A 17,341-nucleotide genomic window follows, 5' to 3' on the forward strand; every position below is an offset into this window, starting at 1 on the left:
CCTCTGTTGAGCAAAAAGACATATGGTATGGTGGCACAGCCTCTTAGCACCAGGGCCTTGAGTTCAGTTCTGGGTCTGAGGTACTATGTGTGTGGAGTTTGTATGTTCTCCCCATGAGTACGTGTGTTTCCAGTGGGTGCTCCTGTTTTCTCCCACAGTCCAAAGAAATGTCGATAAGTTAATTGCCTTCTGGGAAAATTGGCCGTAGTTTGAGTGTGTGTGTTTGAAATTCTTTGTGTCCTGCGATGGATTGTGTCCCATCCAGGGTGTATCCTGCCTTACAATCATGGCTTCCCGGAATAGGCGCTACAGCTCCCCCTCTACCCGGAGTTGGATGAAGAAGTTAGAAAATTGATGGGTGGAGTTTGTACAATGATCCCCCTGCAACCTCACCATGTCTCTTCAGGTTGTGGGCTTTGACGGCTCCACCACAGTAGATGAGTTCCTGAACACTCTGAACCAGGAGGCAGGGATGAGGAAGCCGGCACTCTCGGGATTCGCGCTGTTCACGGACGACCCCTCCGGGAAGGACCTGGAGCACTGCCTGCAAGGGAACGTCAAGGTACGGACACGGCGCCTCTCCTTCAACAACACGGGTTTGCTGTGGCTGTAATCTGCACAAACCCAGTGTGAAACCCCGGGTTTACAACTAAAAGGCATTGATCAATGGCAGATGTTCAACCTGAGTTATAAAACACAATGGTCAATGGTCAAATTTATTTTGTATATTATATCTCGAAATAGCGTTTTTCGAAAAGAGTAAGGGTGTAACCCTGGCGCCCTGGCCAAATTTCCCATTGGCCCTTACCAATCATGGCCTTCTAATAATCCCCATCTATGAATTGGCTTCATCACTCTGCTCTCCTCCCCACTGATAGCTGATGTGTGGTGAGCGTTCTGGCGCACTATGGCTGCCGTCGCATCATCCAGGTGGATGCTGCACATTGGTGGTGGTGGAGGGGATCCCCATTACCTGTAAAGTGCTTTGAGTGGAGTGTCCAGAAAAGCGCTATATAAGTGTAAGCAATTATTATTATTATTATATCCTTATAATTAATCATGTTTGACCAAATACTCTAAACAGACAGTGTGGCAGTTAGTACTGCTGCCTCGCAGCTCTTGTGCGTGTTCACATGGGTGTTTACTGGGTTTTGTCCTTCCTTCTGCAAACCTGCTGGCTCGGTTCGTTGGTGTCTGTACATTGTTTGTTATGCCAAAGTGGTTAGATTTTCTTTTGATCCATGCTGTAGATCTGTGATGTGATTTCAAAGTGGGAGCAGGCATTGAAGGAACTTCACCCAGGAAAATATGAAGGAACCAGGATTGTTCGGCTGACCTATAAGAGCAGGTACACTTATTTGGTGGTTCTCATTCACAGACCCCCTTGTTTGCCTTAATGCATTGCCTGTTTCTACTAAGCAGAATTTTAGTGAAAAAAAAAGAATTTTGAAGAACTCGTTGTTAACATTTTTTAAATAAATTAATATATTTGTAATATATTATAAATATGATCAATGCCAGTTTGAAACTGCTATTTTGGAATGCTGAAAGACATCATTCCAATTTGGTTAAAAACTACATTGCAAAAATGGATTTCCAATAAGAAAAGAAACAGCATTTTGCTGTTCATGTACATTATCATAATGCATAGGTAGGATATATCAAAATGTCAAAAAGATAAAAGCTTATTAAGAGTTATTTGCTGTCTTAGCTGTTTTTATTTATTAAGCTGTACATTATGTTGTGAAATGACACTGCTTTGTACAATACTGCATTATTATTATTTCAATACTCATATTTCCATTTTAGATTGTTATATTTTACATAAGAGGGAAAATCAGGATGAACTTGAAGAAAACTCTCACTGTATTGCTTACTGGGACAAGACAGCACACTATTGAGTGCGATTCATTTGCTCTGCACAGGATGTGTTTCCGTGCCCAGGCCAAAGGGGAGATGGAGCGAGAGCGCCTCCTGCTGGCGTATCAGGTCAATGATGAAGTGGTGCACGGCAGGTTCCCTGTCAACAAGGAGCTGGCTCTGGAAATGGCTGCCCTCATGTCCCAGGTGTGGGATGGTTTGTGTATGACAGGACTGCCTAGTCCTGGTCCTGGAGAACTGCTATGTCTGCAGGCTTTTTGGGGCCCTTTGAAACAGCAACTAAAGAAAAGGGCGAAGCTCCGATTAAGCCAGTAACTATCTGTTTCAGTTCATTAAGAACTGAGAAGAAATAAAAACCTGCAGCCACACTGGGCCTTCAAGATCCAGGAATATGGATGTGTAGTTTAAAAATAACCTGATATACAGTAGTGTGCAATTCATATGCAACACAACTTGTGATACAGGAGTAAGCTTTGTATATATTAAAATATATTAACTTACTGTAGGCATTCTAAATTTTTGTCCACTCTTCTTGTGAGATCCTCTGTTATGACTTGCTACAGTATAATGTGATGTTTCTTTCAAGGATATTGAGACGTTTTGTGAAAAATTAACCTCAGTCTAGTTTTTTTTTCTAGGAAGGAACATCTAAATTTGTTAAATTTGTTAAGATGCTGTAGTACTCATTGTGATCTTTGATTTGTTTTCTGTTTTGAACAGAACAATAATTAATCCTCTGTAAAAAATGTTTACTGCTTGTACTTGATTGCATTCTTGGTATGTTCAAATTCATCAAAGATTATGATTTAATATTTTGACATTAGATGATGATTTTCAGTTTCATTAGAAAGCTCAAATGGATTGGTTTGGTTTGGATTGGTTTATAAATATGAGAAATCAATGGTACACTAGCACTGCAACAGTTATTGTGCTACCATAATGCCTTGCATTGCAATCAAAATGTCACTTTTGTAACATGCTGTGTGAATAGAGCCCTGTTACGGATCTAATGACCAGCCTTTTTTTGGATTAGGCCAAACAGGGTTTGACAATAGGGTTTACACCTTCAAAAGAACTCCACAGCATGCACGGGAACTCCAGTTAAATCCTCATCTGAAATATAACACCTTCTACAAACGTTTCCCAACTGCACACTTGGGCATTAGTTTGGAATTTCAGTTCAAAGGGAAGCATACTGCCAAGTGGCGCACCATCATCACTGGCTGCATAACCAGACCAGAGATCTAAAGCTTAGGTTTTATGGTGGTACACTGCATGTGCTGGCAAAGTTGCACGTGTGTTTAGAATTAAACAAGCCTTTTAAAAACTTTTTTGACACTGACTGTAGTTGGTCATGAATTACATGTAAATATCGCTTACAGATGTTTCTCTGAGGAACTTGTCTATCTATGATACTTTCAGTACATTTTACATTTTTCTCAAACTGTTAGCTTACTGTCATTTCTGGGTTTCTGGGTTTCACTGTGTTAGTGTTTTTGCTTGAAAGGGTTTGTCCATTCTTTCACTGGGCTTCTCTATAAAGATTCTCCCAAGTTCATTAAAGGGGTGGCCATATCTCTCTCCAGGTGGAACATGGAGACCTGGACCGGCCTGTACCTTCTAGCCCTGGGGGTTCCTCACAGGCCAAGATGCAGCAGCTCCTCCTGCAGGCTCTAGACCGGTTCTATCCCCGGCGCTATAGACAGGACTGCACCCCAGAACAGCTCAGGTACCCAAACTCAGAACCCAAAGTGGATCTGTCTGATTTTCAGGAAATTCTAGATGTCTACCCAGTCATCATAAGCACTCAAAACATAGTGTATAGTATAGTGTCCCCGTCACTATACTGGGGCATTAGGACCCACACAGACCACAGGGTGAGCATCCCGTACTGGCCCCACTAACACCTCTTCCAGCAGCAGCCTTAGTTTTCCCAGGAGGTCTCCCATCCAAATACTGGCCAGGCTCACACACCCTTAGTTTTAGTGGGTTGCCACTTGTGAACTGCAAGGTGATATTGCTGCTTACTTATGTGCCTGCCTTCAGTGTCATTCCCACCTGTGTCAGATCAGTCAGAAGTCTCAGTAAGTTAAGGAGAGGCTGTGTAAAGCTTTGTGTGCTGAAGGTCTTAGAAACAGCGCCCTTGAAGTAGGATATACAGTATCTGACACTGACTGGTTACGGAAATAAGTTCAATGAAAGTCTAAATTTGCAAGAGGTTAACATAAGTTATCAGCTAGTACTGGAGATGTAGAGCTCAGCTTGAACTAAAATCAGTAGACACTGTGTTCCTGTGGAACCAGGATTAGAAGCATAAATGTGTCTTGGCATACCACAGTATTTATACTTCCAGTTAAGAGAGAAAAAGCGATTTGAGCGAGGTGCATCCTCAGAATAATCACATGTTCTTCTTTAGAGTTGGCAGTAGTTTGTTTCTTTTCTTTTTTGTTTGCATTGACTGCTTTGCTGTGGAATTGGTTTTGTAGATGGACACTTCCCTGTCCACTCTCTTTACACACATTGTAAAACCGTGATGCTACTGGTGTGAAAAGCAGGGGCCAGAGGCTGTGTCTTGTAGATGACGAATGACAAAACAGAAACGAAGCCTTTAAAATGATAGTTTAAAATGTTTAAATATCTGACTTTTGGCAGACAGGTTCTGCTTGGAAGCGATGTCAGTGCAGCCAGCTGGAGGGGAAGACATGTGTGAAACAGCAGGTTCAGCCAGAGGGGAGATCAGCCCTACAAGACAATCGGGAATAGTGAGATCATGCAGAACAGGGATCAGTTTCCAAAGTGCCCTGGAAATCTGAAGGAACACAGTGCCATTGCAGACCTGGCCCGAGCGTCTGTTATTGTACTGAGTTTGAGACAGATTGGCGTTAGCTGCACAGTGCTTGTTAACATCACTGCAGCCTGCCAGACAGTTGCTTGTTCCCGCGATGGAAACAGTGTGTCATCTTCACAGGGGAGTTGTTTTTTGGGCGGATCCTCTTTAGGCAGCAGCGGATGGTGATAAATCACGAATCGTGGGGAACACCAGCGAGAACTGTTAAAGAAAAAGGTGCAGATCAGACATGGTCAAAGGCTCGCAGTGGGTGGGTGTGAACAATATGTTAAATGTGCGTTTTGCTTTGAAAAGTTCGGAGCTGAGGGAATGTGCTTTTGGATTTGGTTGGCAGGCGGCTGGCTGACAGACTGGCCACAAAGTGGATGGTCCTGCGGGGCTGCAGTGCGGCAGAGTGCGTGCGGATCTACCTGACGGTGGCCCGCAAGTGGTCTCTGTTTGGAGCCAAGCTCTTCACTGCAAAGGTAAACGCCAGCACAGACGGAAAAGACAGAAATCAGTTTAATTTTCCCCACTTTTAATTTTCTGGCCTTATCAATTAGGACAAAAGGGCGTTAATGCGGCCCTGTGCACTCCTGTTTTTACTCCTGCCAGGATCCTGTTTTCTCACAGCCTCAGACAGACAAGGTAAATTTGTAGTGAATGCAAGTTACATAAAAAATCGTGTTTTCTTTTCATTTCTTTTTGTTGTGTGGTTATTATCGCTGTCAAATAAGGAACGAGAGGAGTGTGCTGTCACCTGCTTTGATCAGTTGAGTCCTTATGCAGAGGCAATGTGAAATGGCATGTCAATTCCAGGCTGAAGCTAGAATGAAAACAGCACACAGAATTCTGGCACTGGATTTTACGTACACAAGTGGAAACTACAGGGAAGTTCATTTTAAACAGAGAACAAAAGGTCCTACTGTACTTTACCCAAAGGGGTATGGGAATCTGGAAGATGTTATCCACCCATGTTGTTGAAGCCGATACCCTGGCTTCTTGGAAGAAACAGCTAGATGATATTCCTGGGTCATTTAGCTAAGAGCAACCAAATGAGCTAGAGGTTGTCACAGATGTCAGAAGGGACGAACCATGGAGAGGTAGGAGAGCGGAAAAGACCCATATGCGTAGCGGCGGAACGGGGGATTAGCCTGGGCTCAGCAGTTCAGGAGTCGTATAGAAACCAATGCCCTCAGGCAGCGGACGTGGGGCGACCTGGATGCTAGGCAGGTCTCAGGACATCCGAATGTCAATGCTGAGTGAAGGTGAATGAGAGACCCGGAAATATATAGCCCCAGAGAGAGAGACACCACAAGGACAGCAAAGCACAGGAAACTAGGGACAGGACAGAATAGGAGTGCCCTCTGGCTGCAGAGGGCGTGACAGTACCCCCTCCCCCTTCATGGGGGGCTCCTGACGCCTATACAAATAAGTGAGCTGCACAGCACTAGGGGGAGGAAAAACCTCATTTAACTGAAAGGAAACCTCCGGGAGTCCATGACTGAGAGCTGCCCCCTCCTCCAGGGTATAAACCTTTATTGGGTAGAGGAAGGGGGGGTCAGGTAGAGCTCTGGAGGCTTAAAACAAAAAAGACAAGTACACAAGCACAAACATAAACCTGGGAGACCAGGGAAACAACCCACAAAAAACAGATAGGAACCAAAAGTTCCAAGACACACGGGACAGGGGGACCATAGAGAAGGGGAAACCAGGAAGTGAAAAATCAAAACACAAGAATAAAAGCACAAAAACCGGGGGAAAAAATACTGCAGACTGGGCAAAGGGCATATTCACATTCTATCACTGATATTGAAGTGGACAACCCGAGGAAAGCCAGGCACACAGCCTGCTCACAGACACGGACGACCGGAGTGATATCCAGCAATAAGAATGGAGGAACGGCGAAAAAGGCTCACCAGACTAACACTGATATCGGCAGAAGACAACCCGAGGAAAGCCAGGCCGCAGCCCGCTTACAGGCACGGATGTCAGGAAGGTGTTATCCAGCAATTAGAATGGAAGAGGGAAAAAAGGCTCACCACCCTATCGCTGATATCAGAGTGGACAACCCGAGGAAAGCCAGGCACACGGCCCGCTAACAGGCACGGATGACCGGAGTGATATCCAGCTATGCAGACAGGAGGGCCAGCTCAACATTCATTCATGGATGCCGGAAAGACAACCAGAGGAAAGCCAGGCCGCAGCCCACTCACAGGCACAGGAGTCGGAAAAAACATCCCGCAATTAGAATAGGAGAGCTGAGAGAAAAAAAAAGCCCAGAGAAAAAATACTGCAGAAAAACAAAAAGCACCGCTCGCGGGGTCGGTAGGAGGCTCAGCATTCTGTCACGGATGTCGGAAGGGACGAACCGTGGAGAGGCAGGAGAGCGGATAAAGACCCATATGCGTAGCAGCGGAACGGGGGATTAGCCTGGGCTCAGCAGTTCAGTAGTCGTATAGAAACCAATGCCCTCAGGCAGCGGACGTGGGGCGACCTGGTGCTAGCTGGTCTCAGGACATCCGAACATCAATGCTGAGTGAAGGTGAATGAGAGACCCGGAAATATATAACCCCAGAGAGAGAGACACTAGAAGGACAGCAAAGCACAGGAAACTAAGGACAGGACAGAGAAGGAGCGCCCTCTGGCTGCAGAGGGCGTGACAGAGGTTCAAATGTCCTCCTCTTATTTGTAAGATTCCTTGTGTTCTGTGCAACAAATATCAGGAAGTTAAGTAGTCCATTTAAGGGGCAGCAATGTTTTCTACTACAATGTTTTAACCCACAAATTCTTGTCCAACTCCTACTCTGAGTATTTTAGCTAAGATTCACTATTAACACACACATGTGGTAATAGTACATAACATTTTCGAACATACACCTATTTCATACATACTGTCAGATAACTCTTTATTATTACAATCCACCTCTTCAGTAAACTGGAAGTATTAATCAACCACAAACTGGGTTTGTATGTTCCTTTATTTCTAGCCAGGCTAGCATCTATCACAGCTAAGAAAGCTGTGTGAGAAAACTTTTCCCAGATGTAACCCACAGCAACAAAACTGGACCTCACAATGACCTCATCCGTGAGGTCCCCCACGCTCGGATTGTCCCTCTTTAATCCTCATAAGGCCCAGGCTGAACACACAGAATGAATGATTCTCTCTAATTAAACCTGTCCTTGTCTCTGCAGCCTGTCCCCCCGTCCCCCTTAGAGGAGGCTCCACTCTGGCTGGCCGTGAGCGAGGACGGACTCAGCGTGCTGGAGTATAACACCATGGTGTGGGAAAGACGTCTGTTTATAAGCTGCTTTTTACATTTTGTCTTATTTGTGTCTAACTGGGTAACTTAGGTGTAATTAAAGTAGCGAAACAACATTGTTTAAATCCAGCAGCTTCTCTTTACTAATAGTCTTCATACTTAATTTACTGTATTTAAGCACCTTTCGGTTTCGTCAGGTATATCTGGGTACAGCCAGTCTCAACCTTTTAGTCAATTGTAAAATGTTCAGAATTGTTTAGACTTTTTTTATTTTCCACTTTTATTCTTTACACATCCATGTATCTCATCATAGGCAGATGAATTAGACCACAGCCACTGTTTGTTGTAGGAATAAAATCTTGGCGTGACATTTTGAGCAGCTGAGTTTGTTTCCATCCATGTGGGTTTAAAAAAAAATTGGACCTCTTCACCTAAAACAAGCAAAAACAAAAGAAGGAACTGACAGACTTGGATTTGACTGATGCTTCCTTAAAGAGAATTTAAATAGCTGAGGAATAATAAATATTAAGGCTTGCACCACAACTGCAGGAGCTGTGAACTTTCGAGTTACATAAGTTTGGCATTGCATGCTTTTAAAAAATAACCAGAATACAAAATCTGAATCTGTAACAAAGTTTATTTTAAGTTGAACTTGAAAAAAGAAGTTATTATTTTAATAAGTCTTAATAAAATCTTAATTAGTTCACTAGAATGACGTTTAAGTTAGTGGTTACACATCCGAACTTCTTTACTGCACTGCATCTTTAAAACAATCCTTCTCTTTCTGCTCCAGCACCTGGTGATGACTTATTCATATCAGTCCGTGGTCACCTTTGGAGGTTGCCATGACGATTTTATGATAGTGGTCAGCCAAGCTAAAGACCGAAACTCTGGAAAGAAGACCCTTGAGAAACTAGTGTTTGCAATGGCAAAGCCTAAGGTAAGTGTGGTTTACCACTAGAGCAAAGAAAACATTTTGCAGAAGTCTCAGAATCTCTACAAAAAACATTGTAATTGTTCCTCAAATAGCCCATGTTTTGTTTGTTTTAAATCTAGATCAGTTTTCATTAACTACACATATCAATGTACTTTATTGAACATTTAGAGGTTTACCCATAGCTATTCTAAGTTGCCTGTACTGGAGCTATAAAATAAACATATTCTGAACCTTCCTATTTTATATTTTTAGACTTGTACTGGTGTTTGTGTTGCCATTACATTAACGGTTTCTTCCAATCTTATTTTGCAAGAGAGCATAAAACTGGACTAAAACAATTTCAGGTAGACGTTCTATAAACCACAGAGGGAATCTTTTCTTAACCCCATTTGAAATTAGTTAAGAATCCTTAGCTAATAATGACTATTAATGTCTTTAACGTTTACTGGCGTGTTCTGTTCATTAATGTTAATAATGTTAAACATTAATTCTTAATGTTTTAATGACAACTAGGCATTTAGGCTATAGGCTTTCCTTTTGTATTTATTTCATGAGTCAGTTATCAGCAGAAAGGGGGTTTCAAGTTCCTCTTTGAGAAACCTTTTTGTCTTCCTCCAGATCCTGGAATTAACTCTTCTGATCGCCAGTTACATCAACTACTGGACCTCCAATCTGCTGTCCTCCTCCCCTCATTCTCCCACTCCTGCCCACGGGACCAAAGGAGAGAAGAGGCTCTGGGACATTGACAACAGACACTTTCCCTCTGTGCCTCGCACTACCAAGGGACCCACGCTGTTGTAAAGAGCTGGTTGCCAGAGCAACCACGTCTGACATAGCAGGAAGTCAGATATGATTCAGTGATAACAACATAGGGACTGCAAATTTCATCTATGTCATGCAGCCAAAGGAACTCAAGATGTAGTGGGCCACACGAGATGTGTCAGGACCAAGAAGGGAGGGCTCTTGAAGGTTTGCAGTTGTTGAGAAGTGATTCTTCGAATGGATTTCTCATTGGAGCCAGTGCTATGTTTACATGGGCCCTAACAATCTTGTTACATTAAAGGTCGTAACAAGATTGACCCCATTCTCTTGACATGGTTTGCATTTAGTGGGGTGTTTTTTGGATATTTTTTTTTGGGGGGAAGGAGAAGACAATTGTATATTTGTCACTTCTGGGGTGATGAGGGGCTAATCTAGGGATCAATTCCTCTGCCTTGTTTCTAATTTGAGGGATTTGGGGTGGAGGATTCACACCTACAAAGATAGGGGGTTCTACCAGTCTATTAACATCAACAGTGTTAATCAGGAGACTTGTTGTGGGGCATCAAAATGAGAAGCCATGACCAAATGACCTTTTATACTGTGACTTCTAATACTACCTTGATACCTGCATTTCCTGAAAAATTAAGCTGAAAGGGTCTGAACGACAGTTGTTCACTGTCACATGCCCATCACTGATATTTGTTTGTAGGGAATAAATGTAAAATGTAGAAAGGGAGCAATCCTAGTTTGTTACAAGGTCCTTGTATTGAATCACTTTATGTCTTCCCGAAATAAAGACTTATGGAGAATTTCCATCAATGCCGTTGAGATGAATAGGTTCTGTAGTAGCTGCATCGCTAGACACTAACCAGCACATGTACTTCATTGAACCCACTTGCTTCTGAGCAAATCCCAGACTGGAGTCTTTATTGGGGTCTGTTTCTTTTTTCTTTATTCTTTTTGTTTTGTAAAACAAACGTTGTAGGCCTGCCTGATAGAAAAACAGTTCCTTTTGAAGTACAGTCAGTGTAGAAGACAAGCTGATAAGTCATCTTTAATTGGTTGCATGTTCTGTATATATTTTGTGGCGTTGCTTGAAATTCTGTTACACTGGAGTGATTTTGCGGGCGATTCTCAAACGTGAACAATCGAAATGTCAGCGTTCGCTGAAAAACCACTGACTGTTTAAAACCACTGACTTCAGTCATCTCAGGTGACTGCCAAGCACCTCGAACACCAAATTATTTGACCACTAGAGACGCTCCACACCTGGGGTAAACTTCTGTTTATACGGAGTTCAACCCATATAGTGTGGAAATATGCACCAGAAGGTGACCATTGCTGTATTAGCGGAAGGCCTAGTTTAGGTAAGCAAGTTATGCAGTGGAACTTTTAAAGATATATAAAACTGCCTTCATATATAAAAGTAACAGAGAAGGAATTCCTTGTGTTAGTTTAAGGCGCTTTGATATTAGTGCTGACCTCAGCCAATGAAAGCAGAGGCCTTTAATTTGCAGTTTATTTTCATCTTTGTGGTCACATGAAAAACCACTAGGTTTGATGTGAAAGCCTTGGGGAGATTTGTAGCTGTTACTGTAACCAACTAAAAGATTTGTTATGTGAGATTTAACTAAGTGCGATCATTGCTGCCTGGAAAAGTCTGTGTGTTTATGTCGGTCCTGGCTGGGACACCTGTCCATCATTGCAGTGCTCTCTACTTTGCACAGGTATCAGGTAGTGATGATGTTATCCACAAAATTGTTTAATGTGTACATTTGTAAAAGAGTGATTTTGAGAAGACTACATTCTTGTCACTCTTCTGATATGATTATTTATCACAGTTATGTTAAAATTGCTATGTGCCTGAGCCAAATCTGGTGTTACGCTGAAAAACATATTGCAAAAAGACATTCACCTTTTAAGACCTTAAAATTATAGTGCGTTCATGCTGTTTGCACAAAATAATTTACATGTTCTAAATATAATGAACAGGTTTTTTTCTGTTGTATATGGTACAAATCAAGATTTAAAAACCAGGTTGCTCATTTCAGACAACTCTGGTTCAAACTTGAAGTAAAACTAACTGCAGATCCTTTAGTTACTAGACAGTATTGATAGCTTAATGCTATTATTTTACAGAGATGCTTGAGTTCTTCCCAAACAGAAAGGTTTTATATTGTATTTGGTTTTGCAGTTGCCTGAAGGGCATTTTTTATTTCAGATAGTCCCAGTTATATTGTAATGTTATACCATATAGCCACACAGTAAAGATGTGGATGTTAATCTACTATGCACAGCTTAGACTGGCTATACTCTTGTCAATTCATCCTGGCCACCTGTGACATCTCATACCATGAGAACAATTCCTACAGAAATTAATAAAACATTTCTGGTGTTTTAGCAGCAGTAAAATAGAAATAGAATTTTTCAGATGTAGAATTATATATTTTTCTGTAAACTGTGTGGAGCATCACTATGTTGTCTACAATGAAAATGCATTAACAGTCGGCCATGTACTGTACACGATCAGATAAAATAGACTATAGTTCTTTTAAAATACCTGCAATAATGCACCAAGGCTTTTCTGAAAAATAGATTGAATAGGATCTTATCTCTTTAACAAAGAAAATCTGTAATGGCTGTGCTGTGACCTGTATTAATGGAACAAAATCAGAGGATCTCATCTCCTTAATGCAGATTCTTACTAAAATTCAAATTAGTTTAGTTTCCTACCTATCAAGAAGCTCCAAGGTCTGTCCAAATCCTATTTGTGTGGAATACTTGAATCTTGTTTGGATCAAACCACTGTCTTTTGTAATGTGGCAAATGGCCCTATTTATTTGCAATTTTTAATTATTGTTTTGCTGTGTTGTAGTGAAAATGTTTAGTTCTGTTGCACAATGTAATAATTAGTGTAAGTTTACTAGAGCATTTTGGTCTCATGAGGTGCTGGATTTTTTTAATATAGCAATAGAATTTATTAACATGACTTGACACTAAAAACAGCTGTATCATATTCTGTAAAATGAGGACGTGTTAAGTCAGGGATGCAATAGATGCTGTGCATGCAACTGAATGTGATGGAATAAATGATTTTGTGCACCATTTTCTTTGTTTGTGTTGACAATTTTTCTATTTACCTGTGTTGAGAAAGCACTTATCATCACACAAAGTCACAAGCAGTAATTATTATTAAGCCTTTAGATCATGAAAAAATGACCATGTGGTGTAGAGGTTTGGTTTTTAGTTACTGTACGCGCCTCCACTCCAGTTTGCTACTGTGATGTGTCAAATGGGGGCGGCATGGTGGCACAGTGGTTAGTATTGCTGCTTGGAAAAGTCTGTGTGTTTATGTCTGTCCTGGATGGGACACCTGTCCATCACAGAGTGTGTCCTGCTTGGCTCCCATTGCTTGCTGGGATAGGCTTCGGCTTCCCTGCAACCCTGAATTGGATAAATTGGTTAGAAAATGGATGGACCAGGAGTTAATTGGCTCAGGTTTACAGAGTTGTACATTGCAAAATAGCATGGGTAGGAGAGGGCATGCTTTCTTCCAAAACACACCCTTCACAGGATCGTCAGTCAATTTGTGAATGGCAAGCTCATAGGACCTGCTTCAACTGGAAGAGTGGGAGCTCTCAATGATGAGTAGTTTGCTAGCCCAGCAGGTATGGTTGCAGCCATACAATACCAGAAACGGACCATCTCTTGAAGAATCCTGGTGACAGACAATAGCATAGCAGCAGTATTACCATCTTGTAGCTGGATCTTGTCAGATCTTAGATGCTAAGGAAAGCTGGGCCTGGTTAGTACTGGGTTTGGAGACATTCAGGAAAATCCAGGTTGTAGTGAAGTTGATGGACTAGTAGGAGGAGCTCTTGCCACGGGAGCAGAATTCCCATGCCAGTATGGTGACAGGGAACTCTGTCCTATAAGAGGTGCTGTCCTTCAGGTGTGAGAAATTGAGATCATGATCTACTTGGTCTTTGAAGATTCCCTGACACTATTTGAAAGAGTAGTGGTGTTATCCCTGGTCCACTAGCTAAATTCCTGGAATCCTTTTTATTTGAGGAGCAATTTCTCACTTTAACATCTGATCCACAGTATAATGGGGCTACTGGCGCATAATGGGTGCCATGTGAAACCCAGGTACACTTGAGTAGTGGATAATGGTGAGTCCCCCCTTACGTAAAACACGTTTTGTATCCTCTGGGATATTAAAATACCATATAAATGCAAAGTAATTCTTATGATCAGGCTTAAAACAGGGATAGAGTTTTTGTTTGTTTTCCTTACATCTTTTTGAACAATTGCTCATTTTGTAATAAAAAGTGCAGATTCTTTTTTTTGGCATAGTAAGCTGCTTTTTCAGACTTGTATTTTGTGTTTCAAAACAATTATATTATACCGTTGTAAATGAGAATTATTTTACAAAATTATTTTAAAAAGTAGTACAGTGCACACTGGTTTATATAGAAATCAGTCTGAAATACGATGTGTATGTTGGACTTCAAACCAAGGGGAAAATCATGAAATTGTTAATGAGCAAAACATGCTTTTTTAGATTAATGGACTTTTATTAGCCAAGTCAATCCATTAATGTACATCTGCTGCATAGCGCACGAACTGGGACCAAATGACAGGGTGAGTCATTCCCTGAACACTCAAGAGTATAAGCAGGTCACAGTAATAATGATATTTTCCCGCCAATAGCAAGCTGTAAATTACATTTATTTAAAAATAAAATTAACAACCTCAAGTCCCAAATGAACAATTAGCTCTTATTTAATTCACTGCTCACCTGATATACATCCATTTCAAACTTGAAACAAAGGTGGTACACTTCTGTTAAAGGAAAGCCAATGCCTTGCAGCATGTTTGGTGCTGTAACCGAGTTTCTAAGCTGTAAATCAGCTTCTGTTTTATTGACCACAATAAATCTATCCATTATTCCATTTTCTAACTGTTTTATCCAATACCATGTCAAGGGGGACATGGAGCCTAACACTACAAGCAACAGGCACAGGAAAGGATACACCATGGATAGGACAGAGGGCACACCGACACTCACAGCAGGGCCAAATCTCCCCAGAAGCCAGTTAATCTACCAGTATGTCTGTGGACTGTGGGAGGAAATCGGAGCACACAGAGCAAACCCGCACAAACACGGGGAGAAACAGAGAGAACCCAGGGCTAAGCACTGCGGCATGGTGCCGCCCGCCCATAAGCAATTCCAACTTTAAAAATCTTTTCAAACATTTCAAGACCTGCTTTCCTTCATGAAACGCACAGACTCAATTACCAGTGCATTTGGAAAAGCTTCTCTCTGCAGGGAGCGTAACACAACGCTTTGAGGAGAGCAGCGTTGAAAAGATTTCATGGCCCGCTCAGAGTCCTGGAGACCATGGAGAGCTCTTTTTCCTGCAGAAAGAAAAACGGAGATGTGAGAGAAATTACATAGTATTCCTCTGGCCATCGGTCAAAAGATGGTGAAAAGAGGATCGCAACAGCTTCTGAGAGTCACAGAATTCATTGGAAACGGCTATATTTGTGTTATTACAAATGTTCTACCAATACTTTAAGCGATTACTGGTGGTTTAGCCCAGTCCTGGAGCTCCACTCCTGCTGGTTTTCTAGTTGTGTTTAGCTAGATTTACAAAAACACAAATCGATCAGTTGGTTCTGAAAACACACAAGAGATAGAAACCAAAACCCCTGTGACTTTACCAAGATCTTATCCTCAAAAGTCACAGGGGTTGTGGTTTCCATATGTTCCATATGGTTTCCACTCCACTCTCTAACATTGGTTAGTAAGAAAAGTGACCCTCAAATCCAGATCTCAATGCTTACTCGATCTACAGTATTAGCTGTGGGCAGAGCGGTGGCTCTGTGCCTGTGACTGGAAGATTGCCGGTTCAAATCCCGGGGCCGGCAGAGGAATCCTATTCCGTTGGGCCCCTGAGCAAGGCCCTTAACCCTAACTGCGCCAGGGGCGCTGTACAATGGCAGACCCTGTGCTCTGACCCCAAGCTTCTCCCTGTCTGTGTGTCTGTGTCTCCATGGAGAAAAGCTGGGGTATGTGAAAAGACAAATTCCTAATGCAAGAAATTGTATAGGGCTAATAAAGAAACATTATATATTATTATTATATTATAGCTATTTTTTCTTCCCAAGTCAGTTCCATGTGTTATCCGGAATCAATGGTGAAACACAAACCAAACAATAAGAGGAAGTGTTTACAAAACAGAGACCTGCTTTACACAAAGGGTTGTGGGAGTCTGGAACAAGCTGTCCAGTCATGTTGCCTAAGCTGGTACCCTAACTTTCTTCAAGAATTGGCTGTTTGACATCCTTAGATCGTTTTTCTACAAGCAAAAACAACAGAGCTAGATGGGCCAAATTACATCAGATCATTTATGAGATTTTTTATGTTCTTGGGCAATAAAGGATTATTAATATCATTTGTCCCACTGTATATCTAAAAGCTGTCTGTAGAAGCCATAAAACAAAATAAAACCATCAAATCAGTAGACTGTGACTGTTTATTGGTGTAGTAGAATATGTCAGAACAAAGAAAAGGTTAACTCTAGAACTCTATGCAAAATGTTCTACTTTACAGTTGGTAATTTTGGAACTCTTACAATTCACTGAGATATGAAAAGTGTACATACACGGAGATAGTTCTTGCATTAAATCAAATTGCTCATATCCTATTTAATTGCTTTAGCTATCTACAGCAGCAGTGGGAAATTCGTGCTCCGAGGCTGTACTGTTCTTTGACAGCAGAGGGCTATAAGTAACTTGTTGCTTAAGCTGTTTATTGCACGCTTAAAAGGCCATCACTACACTCAACAGCTCGAAAGTAGCGAAGACGTAACACTGCAGTGTTTCCATCTGAAACTATTGTACTTAACAGAGGTCTTCCGTCTCACTTGAAACGTTTTTATTTCCAACAGCGAAGACGCAAAGGTAACGAAAATTCACACACGGATCTCTAGAAACTCGCTGTCATCCCGCCTTTGCATGTGTCACAACAACAAACTTGTTGTTATATGTCACGATTATTACATTAAATTTCCCCCGTGAATACAATCCACTAAGCGTTAACGTGGTTTGGAAGGTTTGAAGTCCGGCTCCTTTCAAAGTTTTATGGTGGCTGTCTTTTTAACACGGACCTTGATTTTCCCTCCTGCAGTTTTGACAACGTTGGAAAAATGTCTGGTAAGAAGCAGACTTTATTAAGGGAAGCGTCTCACCAAATCATGGCTGGCGGTTCTGCGGGTAAGTCTTTCAAAATGAAACTACTTTTACTTAATACTGTGACTTTCGCCTTCAATGCTTTTATAATAGAAATGACAGAGCATTTTAGTTTCGTTATATGTGTATGTTTCTTCGATTCCGGCAGTAGTCCAAAGCATAATCCGAACTCGAGCAAAAAAAGAAACACGTAATGTGTCTGAATACGACAAAACGATTTAATTCATAACAAAAGCAATCCAGTAGACTACCGGATGGACGTGTTGACAAACTGGAGACTTCTTAGCACTACAGCTTCAAAATTTGGGTTCCGCGTAACATTTCAGTTCCTCCGCTTGTTGGGCGGAAGGCGGAGCGTTTGAAAAATAAGCCTAGAATCTAAAAAACGTTTTATCATTAGTATATATGTAAAGT

The 17,341-nt window shown here is 41.6% G+C and overlaps 2 protein-coding genes across 5 annotated transcripts in view; both read left to right on the forward strand.

Moving 5' to 3' along the window:
• plekhh1 (pleckstrin homology, MyTH4 and FERM domain containing H1) overlaps positions 1-12,775 on the forward strand; it is a 70,478-nt gene extending 57,703 nt beyond the window's left edge. For all 4 annotated transcript variants that reach the window (XM_088648785.1, XM_088648787.1, XM_088648788.1 and 1 more), the window contains 8 exons: positions 407-562; positions 1,251-1,348; positions 1,926-2,067; positions 3,468-3,610; positions 5,064-5,193; positions 7,904-7,990; positions 8,765-8,911; positions 9,527-12,775. In XM_088648785.1, the coding sequence (XP_088504911.1) occupies positions 407-562; positions 1,251-1,348; positions 1,926-2,067; positions 3,468-3,610; positions 5,064-5,193; positions 7,904-7,990; positions 8,765-8,911; positions 9,527-9,709 (1,086 nt within the window). In that variant the 3' untranslated portion in view covers positions 9,710-12,775. The remainder of the gene's footprint in view (positions 1-406; positions 563-1,250; positions 1,349-1,925; positions 2,068-3,467; positions 3,611-5,063; positions 5,194-7,903; positions 7,991-8,764; positions 8,912-9,526) is intronic.
• A 3,677-nt stretch (positions 12,776-16,452) lies between these two features.
• slc25a21 (solute carrier family 25 member 21) overlaps positions 16,453-17,341 on the forward strand; it is a 200,066-nt gene continuing 199,177 nt past the window's right edge. The window contains exons 1-2 of the mRNA XM_088648789.1: positions 16,453-16,639; positions 16,866-16,951. Of these exons, the coding sequence (XP_088504915.1) occupies positions 16,885-16,951 (67 nt within the window). The 5' untranslated portion in view covers positions 16,453-16,639; positions 16,866-16,884. The remainder of the gene's footprint in view (positions 16,640-16,865; positions 16,952-17,341) is intronic.

Source organism: Lepisosteus platostomus, chromosome 10 (assembly GCF_059453375.1).
Source record: "Lepisosteus platostomus isolate fLepPlt1 chromosome 10, fLepPlt1.hap1, whole genome shotgun sequence".
NCBI lineage: Eukaryota > Metazoa > Chordata > Actinopteri > Semionotiformes > Lepisosteidae > Lepisosteus > Lepisosteus platostomus.